The 19,878-nt window shown below is 41.3% G+C and overlaps 2 protein-coding genes across 9 annotated transcripts in view; one reads left to right on the top strand and one right to left on the bottom strand.

Moving 5' to 3' along the window:
- Window positions 1-10,057, bottom strand: part of MRPL1 (mitochondrial ribosomal protein L1) — a 118,081-nt gene extending 108,024 nt beyond the window's left edge. The window contains exon 1 of one of the 2 annotated variants that reach the window (XM_021100620.1): window positions 9,817-10,057. The gene's annotated coding sequence lies outside the window, so the exon portion shown is untranslated. The remainder of the gene's footprint in view (window positions 1-9,816) is intronic. The other variant, XM_003129122.6, reaches the window with a different exon arrangement.
- Window positions 1-19,878, top strand: part of CNOT6L (CCR4-NOT transcription complex subunit 6 like) — a 144,059-nt gene that overhangs the window by 20,279 nt on the left and 103,902 nt on the right. The window contains exon 1 of one of the 7 annotated variants that reach the window (XM_021100613.1): window positions 10,607-10,877. The exons of 2 other annotated variants lie outside the window; for them this stretch is intronic. Coding sequence is in view for 2 of the 5 variants with exons in the window: in XM_021100606.1 (XP_020956265.1) it covers window positions 11,129-11,133 (5 nt within the window). In the remaining 3 variants the exon portion in view is untranslated. 4 more of the 7 variants (XM_021100606.1, XM_021100607.1, XM_021100610.1 and 1 more) reach the window with 4 other exon arrangements.

The following is a 19,878-nucleotide window of genomic DNA, read 5'->3' as shown; positions in this document are numbered from 1 at the left end:
CCAGTGCAAACAGAGATGTTTCCCCCACAGTTTTTCAGGCTATGCTTACTTGGATATTATTTTTGAAGATATTTCTTGAATTATACACATGCTTTAAGTATTTCTGCTTGTGGTTATGTCTTTCAATTAGGTCAGTGTGCTTTGTTTTTGGGATTTTTTTTTTTTTTACTTTAGATAAAATCTTGTGGAAGAGAGCACAGTAGCTGCTCCTTGAAAGTATCTTTGAAAAACTTACAATGTTAACACATGTCAGCACAAGCCTATATGCTGTATTTATTAAGTTAAGAAACATTGAGTGTCTACTATTGTGAAGGTTAACATTTACTATTTTACTTGTTTTCATGCCAACCCCGCAAGTATATATTACATTTATGTCTCAGATGAAGCTGAGCAGTTTGCCTGGGATCATATAGAAAGTGGCAGAGCCAGAATTTTTACCCAAATTGGTTTCATTCCAAAAGCTATAGGACTTCTACCATGTTTACATATCAGAGTCTCTTCTCTCAAGGTTCTTGGGGTGTTCAGATGGGAAGGAAGGTATATCTGGTTAGGTAGGGGTTGGGGAGGGATCCAGAAGGCTTCATGAATGAAAGAGCATTGGAACTCGTGCTTGAAAGATGTGCTTGTTTTGATTATGTACAAATGAAAGTTTGAGAAGTGTAAGCCACAATGTGGCCAAAGCTATAAAGTGGGAAAGTCAGAGCCTTTGTAGGGAACAAGTTTGAATGGAACCTAGGGTGAGTGAAGGAGGAATGTGCTAGTTTAGAAAAATGTTTGAGGAGTTGCTTGGTGGCTCGGTGGGTTAAGGATCTGGCATTGTCACTGCGGTGGTCCAGGTTGCTGCTGTGGTGCAAGTTTGATCCCTGGACTTGGAACTTCCATGTGCTGTGGGTGTGGCCCCCCCCCCCCAAAAAAAAAGTGTTTGAGGTTATAAAGATCCTTGAACAAAAGGCAGTGGAGAACCTTTACAAACTACCAGTGGCTGACAGTCCTAAAATTTCAGTGTATCCGGTTAGGAGAATTACCCTCTTAAGAGGAGTTTTTTTATTTCATTTCGAAAGAGTAATGGAATCCTTCTACTTGACAACTCAGAATTTAAATAGCTGGTGTTTGAGATATTAAAAACAAACTCTGGTAAACTTTAATTGAGAGAGAGAGAAGAAAAAAGAGAGAGTTATTAATTACTGGTATGTAAAAACAGAGCATGAGGAGTTCCCATCATGGCGCAGTGGTTAACGAATCTGACTAGGAACAATGAGGTTGTGGGTTCGATCCTTGCCCTTGCTCAGTGGGTTAAGGATCCGGCGTTGCCCTGAGCTGTGGTGTGGGTCACAGGCGAGACTCAGATCCCGAGTTGCTGTGGCTGTGGTGTAGGCCGGTGGCTGCAGCTCCGATTAGATCCCTCGCCTGGGAACTTCCATGTGCCGTGGGAGTGGCTCAAGAAAAGGCAAAAAGACTAAATAAATAAATTAATTAAAAAAAATAGAAACAGAGCATGAAAGTTTTGGTGAAAGTATCTTGCTTTAACTTATATATACACATAAGTTTGCTTTGCTAGAGTTAAAACTCTTTGTTATGAAACTCAATACAAAGCTTTAACTCTGTTTCTTGGGACTCATCCACCATCCAGTCAATGTTGAGGTACTGCATTGTATACATGCTCCACCTATACTGAGGCAGCCCAGTAGTTTATTTCTGGTGGTAGTGTATTTAACGGAAACACTATTTTCCAGCTTCCCTTTTAGCTAGTTTTGTTCTGTCATTAACTTTTGGCCAATGAAGTCTAACAGAATATGGTTTTGGTGGGCCTTGCAGGACAGTGTTTAGGAAAAGGGATAATTTTTGCCCTGCCAGGAAAATGGATAGGAGAGTTGGGATCCCAATGATCAGAGCTCCGATAACTTCTTTGGTGCCTTTGGACAGGACAGAAAGAAGCACCCATCCTTGCAGATGAACTAGAAAATGTTCCTTCTCTGGGTAGATGCACCACTTACTTCTTGGTTGGGTGCCTTTGCAGTAAACAAATGCACAACTGTATGAGGTGGCCATGGCAGCCATACCGGACTATGAGGGAGGAACAAAAAGCATATTCTAAAGATAGCAAAGCCAAAGAGAGAAGAAGACAGGTTCCTGCTGATCATGGATGTGCCATTTCAGCCCTGAATCAATTATTTCCAGGTTTTTTATGCAAGAGGAAAAGAAAATTCTTTTGTTCATGATTGTTATTTCTGATTTCTTTTGCTAGCAACTGGTCAGTAGTAAATTAAGATACACAGTATGATTTGAGAAGTTCTATCATTAATTAACAGTTTGGACAAATGTTCCTTGAGCATTGTGTGTCAGACACTGTGTGATTGCTAGGGATAAAGAGAGAGCTTACAGTCCAGGATGTGAACGACAGATGTGTACTCACATAGATAATTGCAGTAAACTGTGATAAAGTTGTTCTGTTTGCATACTGGATAAAAATATCTGGCCAAGAGGTGAGTGGGAGCTGGGCTTTGACAGACTGCATTCACCCAGAGGGGAAGTTTTCTAGTTCATCTCCACAAATGGGAGGCTTTTTTTTTTTTTTAAAGATTATAATTCAATCAACAATAATGCCTTCTTGTCCTTAAATTCAGTGGTTTCCAAATTTATTTTAGTAGCAGTTATCCTTCTTTGAAAGAACTTGTATGCAGAAATGCAATGTATTATTTCAGATGTTCTGGTTGTAGAGATTGAACTCAAATTAGTTCAGATGTAGAAGACATTTTACTAATTAATTTAATCCCATGTATTGTAACAGAGTTGGACACAGTGTGCTAAGGAAATACACACTAGGGGTTTCGGAGAAGGCCTTACAAAGGAAGTGATACTTGAGCTAAATTGTGAAGGATGATTTCAAGAGGAAGACGAAATAACCGTACTGAGGAAATATCATGTGCAAAGATACCTAAGATAGCATGTCCTGTTTCAGAAATGGCAGTAGTTTACTAACAGTCACAGGTGAAAGAGAGAAGTTGATGGTTAAGTGGCTAAGGTGGTGATGATAAAGGGGTGGCAGATCACTAAGGGACAGATACAGTTGTGAATAAGGGACAGATACGGTTGTGAAATTAGATTTTAGTTTACACAGTATGGGAAGTCATTGAAAGATTTTAAAGATCAGAGTAACATGAATAGAATATGTTTTAGGAGGCAGTTAGGATTGTTCTTAGTAGGGATATATTAACAGACAAAATGCAAAAGCTCAGGCAAGAGGTGACAGGCTGACTTAAGACGTTAGCAGTGCATTGGGACAGATAGAGAAATGAGAATATTTAGTAGGCTGAATTGGTAGATCATGGAGAAGATGGGAGAGAAAAGTGAAGGATGATTCCTAGGACTCTGCTCTGGGTGACCATTCATATGATTACATGACTATTAGCATGGTGGTACCATTTTTAATGAGAGAGGATCATACAAGGCCAGGAATAGATGTTGGAAGAAAGATAATGAGCTCAGCTGTAGACATACTGATCTTGAAAAAAGTGCAGACCGTCCAAGTGGAGCTAACCCAGGAGGAAATTGACAATATAGACATGAATGTGTGGCAAGAACCCTAAATTGGAGATGTAAATTTGGGAGTTATAAGCATAAAGATAGCAGTTAAAACTTGTAGATCTGATGATCTAAGACTTCAAGAATGTGTTTGAGTCCAATATGAAAAATATGGGAAAGTCTTAGAGAGACTATTACAGCCTCATGCCACCAAATATCTTCCCATTAAGCAGTGTCTGAAATTGCCATGGTTTGGATTTAGTTTTGTAGGTTACAGTTGTATCTGTGAGTAATTGCCTCTTAAAAAAAATATCATTGGGAAGAATAAAACAGATGACATAACCGAACTAGGTATCTAGATGTCAGTTTCTGACACTGACTTTGCCATTGATCACCTAGGTGAGAGTCAGCAAGCCACTTTGCTTTAGGTTTCTCATCTGGAAAGTAAGGAAGTAAGACCACAGGATCTTCACCATTTGGGAACTGAGTATGATTCAAACAATAATATTGTCGTATTGTAGTTTAATTCAGTGGTTTTCAAATTTAGTTAGCAGCACTTAGCCTTCTTGGAAAGACTTTTCATACAGAAACACAACATATTAGTTGGGATGTTGTGGTTACAGAAGTCTAACTCAAGGTACTTTAGATATAGAAGATGAGATACTACACTTTGTGAAAAGGTGCAGCTGAACCCCATGGATGATGGAATTTGACACTGGTACACAACCAGGGCTTGCTCTCTACACTCCTTGTCTCTGTGTGATGGATTCATTCTGCACAAGGTAGTATGTAGCCATTGGTCACTCTTAAGATTTCCTTCTTCTTTTTTTGTCTTTTTAGGCTCATGCCAGAGCCACAGCAATGCCAAATATGAGCCGCGTCTTTGACCTATACCACAGCTCACGGCAATGCTGGTTCCTTAACCCACTGAGCAAGGCCAGGGATGGAACTTTTGTCTTCATGGATGCTAGTCAGACTTGTTTCCACTGAGCCATGATGGGAACTCCCTCCTTCCTCCTTTTTTTCCTCCTTCTTCTTTCTCATTTTTTTCTTATTCTCCCCCTTTTCCTTCTTCTTCTTTTTTTTTTTTTTTTTTTTTTTTTTTTTTGGCTGCTCTCACGGCATGTTCCTGGGCCAGGAATCAAACCCAAACCATGGCAGTGTCCTAAGCTGCTGCAGTGACAACACCTAATCCTTAATCTACTGTGCCACAAGGGAACTACCCTTCTTTCTTTCTTGTCTCACTTGTACCACTATGGTGGACTAGCCCTTCTTCCCTTAGTTCCACTTGAAAACATTCTGGGGGAGAATTCTCCTTGCTGTGGCTTTAGTCATATGCCCACCCTGTAGTCAAGAAGTTGGGGGACTCGCTTAAGCTGCAACTGCCACTAGAATCACCTGTTTGTAATATAGGCAGGAATGGTCTCCCCAAAGGAAAGGAGCACTGTTAATAGAAAAAGAAAACTTACCAGGCAAAAAGTTAGATAGGAAATATGTAAACAGATAAAACAGAGGCTTTCCAATTGAGCTCCCACCTATCTGGTTACCTCTCTGCATCCTAGGTGTCTTCTGAAGTATACCTCTGAAGACCCCATGAAGATCATTGGAGTACAATATTAAAATAATGGATTTTATTGATTGGATAGCATGCCAGTTTCCTCCAAATCCTCGAACAACTGAAGCACTAGATATTTATTGATGGTGGTGGTACTTATATAGTAAAACATTTCTGGAATACAGGAAAATATTAGAAAGAATGGTATGGATGTTGATGGAGTTGGAGTGGAGATTCTGAAGGTTCAAGGATCAAAGGACTTGAGACTGGAGGGTAGAAAGAGGAAGCAGGAGGACACCAAGATGAACTTTGCCTGCTTTGTCATTTTATCTAGGACTGACATATCATATGGCACATTATTAAAAATGGTGGAAGATATTTATCTTTGGTGAAAAGCATGGAATGGTCCTTGGTGTCATCCACCGTTATTCTAGAGAAAGCAACAAATGGAAGGCTGATGGGAAGAGAGAGGTGATGGACTAAAGCAGGGGTAGAGACCATGAATAAAGCTACCTTTCTTGGATGAATATTCCCATGGTATGTGGTACCTCAAAAATATTAGAGATAAACTAATGGATTAGAGGGAAAGAGAGGAAGAGGAATAGGATGAGTAAAGATGGGACTATGGAGAGGAATGTAGTTCAGTAAAAGGTAGACTATGTCACTGGGGTATATTTGGAGGCCATGTCAGGAGGTCTGGAAAGTAAAAATTCAAGATGGTCTTGATTAAAACCCATGCAAAAGTAGTAGTAATGAAAGTCAGTTAAATTACATTTAATTATTTTATTAATTATACCTTCTAAATAATTTATATGTAACACTTTTCTTGAAAAGTTTTGTAGTTATTAGTATAAAAGTGCATACTAAAAATCAGTAAAATCAAATTTGACTATCAAATAGTAACACCGTCTTTAAATTAAAAAATGTAAATCTTTGTCTTGTAAGATGCTGGACAGAATTTCATAAAATAGACAAAGGAATATAGTTATAAAGGGTCTAACAGGTTCAGTTACCTGTGCTACCAAAAGGAAAACAGGGAGAGATCAGAATTACTCAGATTAAATATTAATCACTAATTTGGAAAAGACACAGGTGTTCACTAGAACATCAAGTTCTTTTTTTTTTGAGAAGTAAAGAACCAATTCTGTAATAATACAAATAAACGTAAGTGTTTTCAAAACAAGTTGTACCTACACAGTGCTACTATTAAAGCATTTTGGTCAAAAAGGATGGACTTAAGCCAAAAGTTTTTACTTGGATAAATCACTTCTTTAAAGAGATTTTCTTATTGTATTCTTATTTTTTTTTTTTTTTTTTGTCTTTTTGCTATTTCTTTGGGCCGATCCCGCGGCATATGGAGGTTCCCAGGCTAGAGGTCTAATCGGAGCTGTAGCCACTGGCTACGCAGGATCCAAGCCACGTCTGCAACCTACACCACAGCTCACGGCAACGCCGGATCGTTAACCCACTGAGCAAGGGCAGGGACCGAACCCGCAACCTCATGGTTCCTAGTCGGATTCGTTAACCACTGCACCACGACGGGAACTCCTGTATTTTTATTTTTAATTTAAAAATTGCAGTAACTGTCAAGCATGGAAAATTTCCATGAAATAAGCTATCAAAATCGGGTTCCTACTCTGTTGCAAACTCTGATCTACTGTAAAATTGCTTTTTAAAAATGGCTTGGAGTTCCCGTCATTGTTCAGCAGTAACTAACCTGACTAGTATCCATGAGGATGCAGTTTGAATGTCTGGTCTCAAACAGTGGGTTAAGGATCTGGCATTGCTGTGAGCTGTGGTATAGGTTGCAGATGTGGCTGGAATCTGATGTTGCTGTGGCTGTGGTTAGGCTAGCAGTTGTAGTTCTGATTTGGACCCCTAGTCTGGGAACCTCCATAAGCCTAGGGCACAGCCCTAAAAAGCAAAAAAAAAAAAAAAAAAAAAAAAAGGCTTAAATACTATTCTTTTGTAATTGGAATATCTTTTGGAGTCTTAAGGGGGTATTTTTTACTATATCAGCGAAAATTTAATTTCTCAGCATTTGTACAGTACCAATTATTTAGAAATTATTATTTCTCTAATCTCAATCTCCTTGCATATGAGAAGAACAACAATCTAGTTTTTGGATGATATACTGTTAATATATGAAAATACTGCTTCCCTGTTTTTAGTGAGCGTCAATCTATTTGCTCTGGTGTAAGAGATTACTTAAATTTAAGATGCATTCAATTGATTTATTTTATTTTTTTTAGGACTGCACCCATGGCATATGGAAGTTCCCAGCCTAGAGGTCGAATTGGAGCTGCAACTTCTGGCCTGCACTACAGCCACAGCAATGCCAGATCCTTAACTCACTGTGTGGGGCTGGGAATTGAACCTGTGTCCTCATGTATGTTAGTCACTGAGCCATAATGGGAACTCCTTCAATTGATCTTTTTATGATAAAATTCACTATTCTTAACTCTGGATATCACAATTACAACTTTTCAATGGATTGTTACACATATAGTACTTAAAATTTAAAGGCCAACAGTGAACATCGCCTATATAAACCTGAGGTTCAGGACCTGCAAAACCCATCATTTATTTATTTATAATTAAAAAAATTGAGGTATAATTACTGTACAATATGATATAATTTACAAGTGTGCAATATAGTAATTCACAGTTTTTAAAGGTTCTACTCCATTACAATTATTAAATATTGGCTATATTCCCTATATTGTACAATACATCGTTGTAGCTTATTTTTTTTTTTTTTTGTCTTTTTGTCTTTTTTTTTTTTGCTGTTGTTGTTGTTGTTGCTATTTCTTGGGCCGCTCCCGCGGCATATGGAGGTTTCCAGGCTAGGGGTTGAATCGGAGCTGTAGCCACCGGCCTAAGCCAGAGCCACAGCAACGCGGGATCAGAGCCACGTCTGCAACCTATACCACAGCTCACGGCAACGCCGGATCGTTAACCCACTGAGCAAGGGCAGGGACCGAACCCGCAACCTCATGGTTCCTAGTCGGATTCGTTAACCACTGCGCCACGACGGGAACTCCCTTGTAGCTTATTTTATACATAATAGTTTGCACCTCTTAATTCCTTACCCCTATATTGCTTCCCCCTTCCCCCACCCACTAGTATTTTCTACCTGTGAGTCTGCCTCAACTTTGGCAAACCGCCCCCCGCCTCCGCATTTATTAGTGCTTCTTTTACATCCACCAAGACTCTCCTCTCTTTCCCCATCCCAGTCCCAGTGAGTCTGAGAGTGGCAGGTATCACATGGCTCAAGTGAAATTGCCAGCGCCATCAGTTTAATCCTCCTGGACATTGTCGTGATTGTTAATTTTGTGTCAGTTTCATACTTTCATTTCTGGTTTGTTGTAGGAGAATTTCCTGTTTATGGGTCTGCTTCCCCTATGACCGTGAGCTACTGAAGAATAGAGACTACATATGCTTATCTTTGTGCCTCTGATGCAAAATACAATGTCTGGAACATAACACACCCTCCACAGATGTTCGTTTATTGTATAGGAATAGCTAGGGCTATATAGATATTTGAAGAAGTTTAAATCTGTGAGGATGTCCCATCATCCAATTTATATTTTTCAGGTATTTATCTTCGTCTTCTCTTCAGCATTTGGTAGTATTTCTCCTTGGGGCAAGTGTTTCTGTGCCAAGGAGAAATGCTGTGGCAAGATGCCGCTGAGGTAAGCAGAGCTTCTGTGCCTGCCAGCTTGCATCTCTTACAAGCGTCCTACCTTAATCAAACTATTTCTTTCCTATCCAAAAAAAAAAAAAAAAAAAAAGATGCCACTGAGGCAGGTTTACTTTTCTGAGCTCCTGAAGTGACTTGTTTGGCTTTGTTGCTTACAAAGTGAAAGGTAATTATCCATTATACCTCAGCCTAGAATCAAGATAGTTAGGAATGAGCGGGATTTCTTCTAGAATCAAGGCCATTTCCACACCTATTACAGAAGCTGATATGGGGGTGGTGTGGCTAAGGAGGGAAATGGAAACTTAACACAGGTGGAAAACAAAGTAACCTTCAGTCTTCTGTATCTTGAGGGGCTTCTTCACTCACTCACTCAACACTTCCTCGTGACAAAGATGAAAGAGATGCAATTGTTCTTCTGCAATGGGGGACTCTTAATAGTTGATCAGTTCCGGGTAAATGATGATCTGCATTTTCACCGCAATTTTTCTCTCCAAGAGGGGCTTTCCACATTCAATAAGAGGGTCTACGATTAACTGCAACCAACAACACGTGCTTAGGGTCCAAAAGAACACACTAAAAAATACTGAACACTGCTAACATACCCTTGACCAACACGGGTTAAGTACACAAGTCCAGAGTATGCAGTGGGAAAGAGACTGTGCACAACTGCAACAGCAGTATTCTGCCTCTAGAACTGGTATACTTTGTTTTTGGACTGCTGGTGGTAAAAGCTGAAGCTGGCCACAAAAACAAAATTAAACCCCATAAACTTAAAGTGTCAAGGCCACATTCACCAAGTAAACGTTAATATTTCTAGTTTACATTTTGACATTTTCATCCTGCAGCTGGCAAACAAACGTAATTCCATCGTGAGAGGGGAAAATTAGAAAATAAATAGGACGGGGTTATCGCAGAGCGTTACAGGTTCTTTTATTTCTCTCTCTCGATGCAACTTACAGATGTTACATGTTTAAAACAAAATCAAACCACTGAAGATGTTAGGAAACATTTCTTTCAATCGATTCCTTCACCTCACCTGGCGTCCCATTCGCCGCCCAGACTAGCGCTCGGCTCCGCTGTCAGGCCGCCTCCGGTGAGCGTGCAGTAAACAGCGCCGAGTCCACACACGAACACCGGGCGAAGCAGGTTCGCCAGTCTCTTCCCACCACCCGCCATGGTTCTGTGACTGCGGCTTTTTGATAACCTACCAGCCTCCCCAGCTCTGCTAGTCATTCGAGCCAAGAAAAGCAAGTAAGCCAGCAAGGGTAAAGGAGAAAATGGGCAAGAACCTTGGCAGCCCCGCGCGCACGCGCACCACGTCCCGACGCGGCGCCCCGGGGGCGTGGCCAAGGCGCGGCGCTGGAGCTCCGCCTCTTTCCCCTCACCCCACCCCTCCGCGCCGGGGAGTGACTGACTCTCGCCAGCCCCTCCACGTCAATCAACCCTCCTCCTTCTCGCACTCTCTGCACCTTGTTATTAATCTCAATACCGATATCGCGCGGACGCCTCTCCCCCGGGCCTCGGGGGTGTGAACGTGTGTGAGAGAGACCGGAGGCACCGAAGGCTGGCGTCTCGGTGTAGCAGCCTCGGCCCCGGCAGCAGCAGGCGCAGCAGCAAGCCCCGCAGCGGCGGCAGCCCCAGCGCCAGGAGGCCAAGGCCAAGGCCAGGCTCTGCGCGGCCCTTGGAGTAATAGCCGCGGCTCCGGCGGCTGCGGGGGCGCAGCTTCCTCCGCCAGCGGCCTTCTCGTCGGCGGCCGCGGCCGCGGTGCCTCTCCTGAGCGCCCAGCGTCACCGTCCCCGAAACCCGGCGGCGCGGCCCTCGGCCCCACTCCCTGCCCCCCATCCGTCTCCTTCTCGCTCTCTTCAGCCGCCCTTCTTGCCGCCGCCTCTGCCGTTCCTCAGGCGGCCCGGCCCGGCCTGCCCGCCCCGCGTCCCCTCCGGCCGGTGCCTTTCCCCCGGCGGGCTGCCTGCATGTCTTTGCTGCCCTCAGCCCCGCCGCCACCGCCGCCGCCGCCTCCCCCGCCGCCGCAGCACCAGCACCAGCCGCCCCGCCGCCGCCGCCGCCGCCGCCGCCCGGACCCCGGCGCGTTGAATGCAGGTGAGGAGGGGGCGCAGGCCCTCCGCGACCCCTGTCCGGGCGCCCCGCGCGCCCGCCCGCGAGAGCCCGCGGCTTCCCTTCGGGGCGGGCGGCAGCCAGGCCCGCCTGTGGGTGTTTGTGTTTGCGTCTGCGGCCGCGGCTCCGGAGGGGAAGCATCTGTGGGGGCCTGGTGCGCGCGCGCGCGTGTTTGTGTGTGTGTTTCCCCTGCCGCGGGGAAATGGCTGCTGTTGCTCCTGGGCCAGAGGAAGAGAATGAGGTAGAGTGTTTTTGTAGCTCCGCGTAGGATCGAGAGTGTTGGGAAGAGGAGCGCGTCCCTGGGGAAATGAGGTGGGAGAGGGACAAATGTGCGTGGGGGAGCGTGCGAGTTGGGACTTTGGCGGGCGGAGAGGCGGCCTGAGGACCCACAGTGAGTGGGTGTGTGGCGGGTGCGCTGCTGGCCCGCGTCTCTGTAGGAGGCGGAGAAGGTTCCGGGCTGTGTGTGTGTGTGTGTGTGTGTGTGTGTGTGTGTTGGGGGGTGGTCCGCGCCTGGGGCCCGGGACTCTGGGGGTAGGCGGGTTCGGTATGTTCCGGACCCCCGAGTGGCGTGTCCCTCCCCCTTTGTGGCCGGGGCTCGGGAGCCTCGCAGGTGAGAGCCGCTCCGCGGGGGCCGAAGAGGGTGAGTGTGTGTGTGTGTGTGTGTGTGTGTGTGTGCCGAAGAGGGTGAGTGTGTGTGTGTGTGTGTGTGTGTGTGTGTGTGGTTCACGCACAGCATCTGGGCCCAGAGAGCTTCGGGTCCGGGCCTCGCCGCCGTTCCCGGGGCCGCGGCAGGAAGCGCGCCGGCCTGCAGCGCGGCCTAACCGCCTCTGCGCCCGCCCGCCCGTCGGCCTGCCTCCCGCCGGCCTTCCCGGATGCCTCCCGGGGCGCTGGGCCCGCCCGGGCCCAGGGCGCTGCCTCGGGCCTGGGCAGGTGAGGGTCGGTGCGGGACGCGCCGATCGCGGTGGCCGCGGCTGCCTCCGCGACTCCGGAGGACAGGAAAAGGCATATTTTGGCGTTCCAACTGCAAGCTCCCCCTGGCTGGCGGTGGGACCCGGGGGAAAGTGAATCAAAGCATTACATCTCGAGGAGACGCGGTGTCGAGATCCCTTCTTTCCATCCTTTCCTTAAGGCTGTGTGGAGGGACTAAGTACATATTTTCATTTTTTTGTCGTTGTTGCAGATACTTTCTCGTTGATAATATTTATGCAGTTTTTTAAGATAAAATTTCACTCTGGTGGCCTGGGGAAGACATGGAAGCTGACTTCCCTGTCTTATGGTGTTGGTGGGACCGGATCGATTTTGTGCGTTTGAAATTGTTTTATCCTGCCTCCTAGGGGGAAAGGCGTGTACTCGCCGAGCTGAGGAGGTTGGCGAGAAAGAGGAAGTTACTGGAGCTGTCATCTTCCTTAGCACGGCTCGACTATTTAGCTTAGGCTGTTTATTAGCTGGATTGTGTTCAGGGAGTTTAGCTGAGCCGTCTGTACACAGGGAAAGCACAGTACTATATTTTAGGAGATCCTGCCTTATTGCCTCTAGTTATCTTAATTGTCAATCAAGATAGTCATGCACAAACAAGTTTTCCCTCACTGTCTCCAAAACCTAGATCAAGCAGCCTCTGTTGTCCACTCCAAGTCCATTTCCACTCTTGGAAAGAGATTTTGAGAGTAGTCTGAGTTAAACACAACTATAAAGGTAAGCCAGCTACCAGTGAGGCCTACAGTGCATTTCAGAGCTAAATATAAATGGTATTTGGATAATTATTTGCTGTTTACTCTATTGACTCTACCCTCTATTTCCATCTAGTTAGCTCATTTAGCTAAAACGCTGTGGATAAAGTCATGTTACAGATTCGATCCATGCTCTGTGTAATGGCTAGAGGTTGCTTCTCTCTGAGCCTAGTCTCACAGAGATGTTTCCTTCTGTTCACTGGGAACTGAGGGGGAGAACAGGTGAGATGGGGAGCTGTTTTATATGACCACTACTGGAAAAACAACACATGTTTAGTTTACAGACCTCAAAACTCTGGTTGTGCTATTTTTTCTTAGCTATTTGATTTTAGGCAAGGTACCTAAGTGTGGATAAGTCTGTTTCGTCATCAGTAACAAGGAGATAAGACATTTATTGTAAGGTTGTCCTGAGGATAAATTGAAAAAAAAAAATACATTTGGCACATAGTAGCTGTTTAGTTAAATATTAGTTCTTCTTCCTGCAGCCCTGACTGTGGACATTGAAAAATATGTATTAAATACAAATACATATTGGATTACTGAGAGCAGTATTCTGTTAATGTAAGTTAAAAATCAAGACAATAGAACATTTCAGGGTCCTTTGATGTGTAAGAAGTATATATAAACAAAGTTAAATGTTGTATTTTAGAAGTCTTTTAATAAACTGTCAGTAAAATAGCTGAGTGTACTAGTTTATAGCAACTCTCTGATCATACTTGATTTTGTTTCATATTTTCAAGTAGACCATCTTTCAGTTTCACTCTTTCTAAAAAAGAGTTCTTGCTGTGTAGCCCCGGAAAAAATTGTTCCAGCTATATATAGCACATATGTTTCAATACAATCAGGCATTAAAAAGGACCAAGAACCTAGAGTTTATATTTATAGATCTACAAAGTATAAATGCCACAAAATTGCTATGTAATTGCTTTAGTTTAAATTGACTGATTCCAGTAAAAACAAAAACTTTTGGAATATTTTCCTGAATGGAAGTAAAAATCTATCAACTATTCAATAATTTTCTTTTTCTAAAAAATGCTGTGTGGAGTGGTAAATGTGCTCTTCATTTACTTTAATTGTATTGGGGTTGAAAAAATAGTGGTATGGAGTTTGAGGTAAAGGCAACAGAGAGATTAAAGAATTTTTTCTTTTTCTTTTATTTATTTGTTTTTTCTTTTTCTCCCCCTTTTTTTGGTGAAGGTAGGGTGAAGAGTGTGTGGAAAGAGTTTCATTGGTTTAAGTTTGTAATGTCTCTGTTTACTAATGCTGGGTTTTCCTTAGGCCTTATATCATGATTATTTACATCAGCAATGTTAAATGTAAAAAAAAAATCTAGTAAAGGACTAAAATTCAGCACTTTTGTGAAGAATAGGAGGGGAAACTATTCAAATGCAAAATATTATGGTTTTGTTAAACTTTTTGTGTTGTGGGTGTGTGCATTTACAGTGAACAGAATTAGCTGCCATGTGGTTAGGAAGAATTCTTACCTTAAAAATTATGTGATAATTTTTAATACATTAAAAACAATAAAATCAAAATGAATTCTCCCTCAAGTTGAATTTGATAATTTTCATTAGACATTATGGATTATGGTATTTTAAAACACTTTATAATTTTTTTTTTTTTTTTTTTTTGTCTTTTTGCCTTTTCTAGGGCCACTTCCACGGCATATGGAGGTTCCCAGGCCAGGGGTCTAATTGGAGCTGTAGCCACCAGCCTACACCAGAGCCACAGCAACATGGGATCCGAGCTGCATTGGCGACCTACACCACAGCTCATGGCAACACCAGATCCTTCACCCACTGAGCAAGGCCAGGGATCGAACCCACAACCTCATGGTTCCTAGTCGGATTCGTTAACCACTGTGCCACTACTGGAACTCCAAAACACTTTGTAATTTTTTTATGGGGAGAATTGAGGAAAACATTTTTCTGTAATAATCATGAAAATAGATGATATGAACTAATATATTAAGATAACTGAACAGTGAAATTTATTATTAATAGTGGGACTCCTTGTTATCATTTAAAGTAATTACCTTATAGTAGGATCAAGGTGGAAAACTGTTGAGGTTTTAGAATTTAATGTTACACAAATGGGCTTTTAAACAATCTTTCCAAAATATCCCTTATAAATGTCTTTAATTAGGGGAAATTGAAATATGATTTGTGCATGTTTTACTTTGGATAATGCTAATTAGGGTAATAAATACACTCCAAAATTTTAGTGGCTTAACACATGTAAGTTTGTATTTTGCTTGCATTACAGTCCAGTGCAGGTGCTCCTTGTTAGGCTTGTGGCTTTCTTCCTTGTGGTAATTGAGGGGACCCAGACACCTTACATCTTATGGCTCCACCATTCCCTAGGGCCTTGGAGCCCTGCCTATCACCCACAGGGCATTTCTTAAGAACCCCCAAAGACAAACATCTGCCCACATTTCATTGGTGCTAATTTGTCACAGAGCCTTATTTGAATGCAAGGGGGATGGGAATGTAGTCCGTGGGTTGTGGACAGCTTGGGGCATTTCATGATGTTATTTTATTTTATTTATTTATTTTTTGCTTCTTATGGCTGCACCCAAGGCACATGGAGATTCCCAGGCTAGGGGTCAAATCAGAGCTATAGCTTCCGGGCTATACCACAGCCACAGCAATGCAGGATCTGGGCCATATCTGTGACCTACATCACAGCTCATGGCAACGCCGGCTCCTTAACCCACTTAGCGAGGCCAGGGATCGAACCCACAACCTCTTGGTTCCTAGTTGGATTCGTGTCCACTGCGTCACGATGGAACTCCTCATGTTATTTTAGATGGTAGCATATATTTGTGAAATTATGTCTAAAAGAATTATAATACCTAAATTGGTTTCCATCTTCAGAGAGTCAAATTGTGTAAAGGAGTGAGTGGGATAAGAAGGGAAGGAATAAGAGCTACAGAAGAAGGAGAAGGAGAGAAGGACTTCTCTTCTGAGGCGGGTTTAAATAACAGGTCAACTTCAGCAGCTATTTAAAGATACAGATTTTACAGAGACTGTTACAGTTGGATTTTATAACCTTTAGTGGGTCTCTCTTACTATCCATTTGTTGATTGCCATTGTGGTCTCCCGGGTTCTGGCCATTTGAGTTATTTCTCTTTGTACTTTGAAATTAGTTGACTTAGAATTTCAGTTTTGGAGGTATAGTTTCATGGGAAACACATTTTTTGAATTTTTTTTTCTTTTGGGATTGACCATTATTATTACTTTATACTTTAAAGAAACGTCATTTAGGTGGACTTTACTCTGTTTTAGTGTTTTCTGTTACTGTTTTTGTAACTCTAAAGTCAGTGTAATTATTATTTGTGAGTCTTCATCCAGAAAGAACAATAAAATCATCCAGTGAACAACAGAGGCTTAATTATTAACTTGTGCTCATGTTTCATGGTGAAAATACAACTTTCTTTGACCACCTGCACCAACACGGAAACATAATCCATTAAATTAATTTTATTTCTGGACAACTTTAATTTTAATTGAATCACAACTTATTCTTTTATTGCCTAAGATTATTGTAGTGTGACACCTCTGGTCTATGTCCACTTTTATTTTATTCTATTTTATTGAAAATTTTTTTATTCCTTTTATGACTGCACCTGCAGCATATGGAAGGTCCCAGGCTAGAGGTCGAATCAGAGCTACAGCTGCTGGCCTGTACCACAGCCCTGGCAACAGTAGATCCAAGCCGAATCTGATCCTTAACCCACTGAGAGAGGCCAGGGATCAAACCCTCCTCATGGATACTAGTTGGGTTCTTAATATGCTGAGCCACAGTGGGAACTCTCCACTTTTATTCTTGAGTCTGTTTAGGAATCTGGGGAATTTTATATATCTCTTTACCCCAAAAGGAAGATATTTGAGTAATCTGGCTGACTTCTCTATGTTAAATATTTCTGATGTTCTGCATTTTGAAAATTAAGAACCCTATTTGAGGGCCCATTCTGTGCCCATTATTATACTTGCGTTCTAGAAACAAGTATGAAAGAAGTAGAAGAGAACCTTGTGAAACTTAAAGTTTATGAATAAGGGAGATAAAACATATAATTTAGTTATTTCTAAGCAATAAATGAACAGGTGCAAAACACTGCAGTATGAACTGTTTGCAGATAATTCTGAGAGGGAGTAACATAAAATGGAATAGACTACTTGAAATTAAGAAAATTTTTTGGTAACAGCTTTTTTGAGATATAATTCACTTACCATAGAAGCAGCCCACTTAAAATATATAACTCAGTAGTGTTTAGTATATTCACATTTATACAGCCATCACCAAAATTTATAGAACATTTTAATCATCTGATATATAATTCCTGTATTCTTTTAAGAGTTTTCCCTCACTCTGCCATACCCTTAATTCTAAACAATCACTGATCTGTTTTCTGACTATGTACTTACCTATTCTGGACATTTCATATAAATGGAATCTGCACATTTAATACAAATATGTGGTCTTTTATCACAGGCTTTTTTCACTTCTCCTGTTTTCAAGATTCATCCATGTTGTATAATGTTATAGTGTTTTATTCTTTTATGGCTAAATAATATGCCATTGTATGGATATACCACATTTATGTTATAGCTGATGGACATTAGGGTTGTTCTTACTTTTTGGCAATAAATAGTTCTGCTGTGACATTGATATACAAGTTTTGTATACAGGAGTATGCACTTCTCTTGGGTATATACCTAGGAGGGGAATTGCTGAATCATATGGGTACTTCTATGTTTAAACTTTTGAGGAATTTCCAGACTACTTTCCAAAGCAGCTTCACCATTTCACATCCCTATCAGCTGCCTAGTAGGGCTCCAATTTCTTCACATCTTTGCCAACATTTATTACCTTTTTGATCATAACAGTCTTAGTGGGTGTTACATAGTGTCTTGTGGTTTCAGTTTGCATTTCCCTAGTAAGGCTGAGCATCTTTTCATTTGCTTGTTGGCCATTCACGTGTGTATTCAGATCTTTTGCCCATTTAGAATTTTTTGTTTATCTTGTTGTTATTGAGTCATAACAGTTTTTTTTTTTTGTATGTTATAAATGCAAGTCCCTTATCACAAATGGTTTGCAAATATTTTTCTCTGTTTGGTGAGTTCTTTTTTATTTTCCTAGTGGTGTCCCTTGAAGAACAAGTTTTTAGTTTTGATGAAGTCTGATTTTTTTTCTTGTGCTTTTGGTGTCATATCTAGGTAACCATATTAAGGTCATGAAGATTTACCCTTCTTTGTCCTAAGAGTTTTATAGTTTTAGCTCTTACATTGAGACCTTTGCTATATTTTATTTAATTAATTTATTTTTTAAGACTATACCTGCAGCACATGGAAGTTCCCAGGGTAAGGGTCAGAGAGGAGCGGCAGCTGCTGGCCTATACCACAGGCACAGCAACACCAGATTCAAGCCGCATCTGGATTTACACCTCAGCTTGTGGCAATGCTGGATCCTTAACCCACTGAGCAAGGCTAAGAATCGAACCTGCATCCTCATGAATACTATGTGGGCTCTTAACCCACTGAGCCACAGCAGGAACTCCTAGACCTTTGCTGTATTTTAAATTAATTTCTAATTATGGCCTGATGTAGGGAGTCGAACATTCCTTTACATGTGGATAGCCAGTTGTCTCAGTACCATTTGTTGAAGACAGTTCTTTGTCTATTGAATTGTCTTATCACTCATCGAAAATCAATTAACTGCAAATGTGAGAATTTATTTCTGTACTTTCAATTTTATTCCATTCAGCTGTATAATTTTCCTTATACCAGTACTGTCTTGACTACACTAGCTTTGTAATTGAGCAGTGTGAATCCTCCACCTTAGTTCTTTTTCAAGGTTATTTGGATTATTTGGGGTCTCTTGTATTTCCATATGAATTTTAGGATTAGCTTATCAATTTCTTCAAAGAAGGCATCAGGGATTTTGGTAGAAATTGTGTTCAGTCTGTAGATCAATTTGGGAAGTGTTGCCATCTTAACAATATTAAATAAGACTTCCTATTCATAAACATGGAATCTTTACTTTTATTTAGATCTTCTTTGTTTCGACAATGTTTTGTAGGTTTCAGAGTATAAATTTTAAATCTCTCTTGTTGCATTAATTCCTAAATATTTTGTTCTTTCAGATGCTGTGGTAAATACAGTTGTTTTCTTAATTTCATTTTTGGGTTGTTCATTGTAAGTATATAAAAACACAGTTGATTTTTGTATATTGATCTTGTAATTTGCAACCTTGTTGAACTAATTTATTCTAATATATATTTTTTAATGGATTACGTAGGATTTTCTATATAAGAAGGATCATGTCAGCTGTAAATAAGTATAGTTTTACTTCTTTTTCAATCTGGATGCATTTTATTTCATTTTCTTGCCTAATTGCTCTGGCTAAAACCTCTGGTACATGTTGAAAAGAAGTGTCAAAAGCAGAGATTCTCATCTTGTTCCCACTCTTGGGGGGAAGCATTAAGAAGTGTCAAAAGCAGACATTCTTGTCTTGTTCCTATTCTTGGGGGGAAAGCATTCAGTCATCCATCATTAAGTATGATGCTAGCTATGAGGTTTTCATAGGTGCCATTTACCAGGTTCAGGAAATTCCATTCTGTTCCTTGTGTGTTGAGGTGTTTTTTTTTTTTTTTTTTTAATTTTATCATGAAGAGGTGTTGGGGTTGAGATTTGAGGGAAATATGAAATACAGACTAGAACAGCAAAGATACTAAGTCCAGTAATGAGTGGCAGATAAGAATGTTTATCTTGTTTGGGAAGGAGGAGCTAGCTTTTTCCCATTTTCTCCTCTTCCTTTTTTTCCCTCTCCTTCCTACTCCTTTCATGCTTTCTTAGTTGTCTTCCTATTAATTCATATACACATTTGGAGGGCTCTGTAATCCTTTACTGAAGATTTTCCAAATAATTCAGATCTCTTGATTAGTGGAGAATATTGTTTCTTTTTAAAAACTTTTATTGAAAACTGGAAAAATTTTTTTATTAGTTTGATAGCTAGGTTGGAGGGAGACACAGGAAGCAGGGAGAAACTAAATCATAAATGAAGTACTAAATACAGAATTAAAAAGATGGGAATAAACATTTTGATATCAAGTGTATGCTTAATGAAGAATTCCATGCTTTGAACCTGGCTGTCACTTGACTTTTTCCCAAAACATTTCAGCATCAGTGGTTTTGCTTTTGTAAGTTTTCTGCATAGTTTTCTAAAAAGTTTTAATAGATTTCTTAGGAAATTTTGCT

Source organism: Sus scrofa, chromosome 8 (genome assembly GCF_000003025.6).
Source record: "Sus scrofa isolate TJ Tabasco breed Duroc chromosome 8, Sscrofa11.1, whole genome shotgun sequence".
Lineage (NCBI taxonomy): Eukaryota > Metazoa > Chordata > Mammalia > Artiodactyla > Suidae > Sus > Sus scrofa.
Note: the sequence above shows the minus strand (reverse complement) of the source record. Positions and strands in the feature narration are given on the sequence as shown.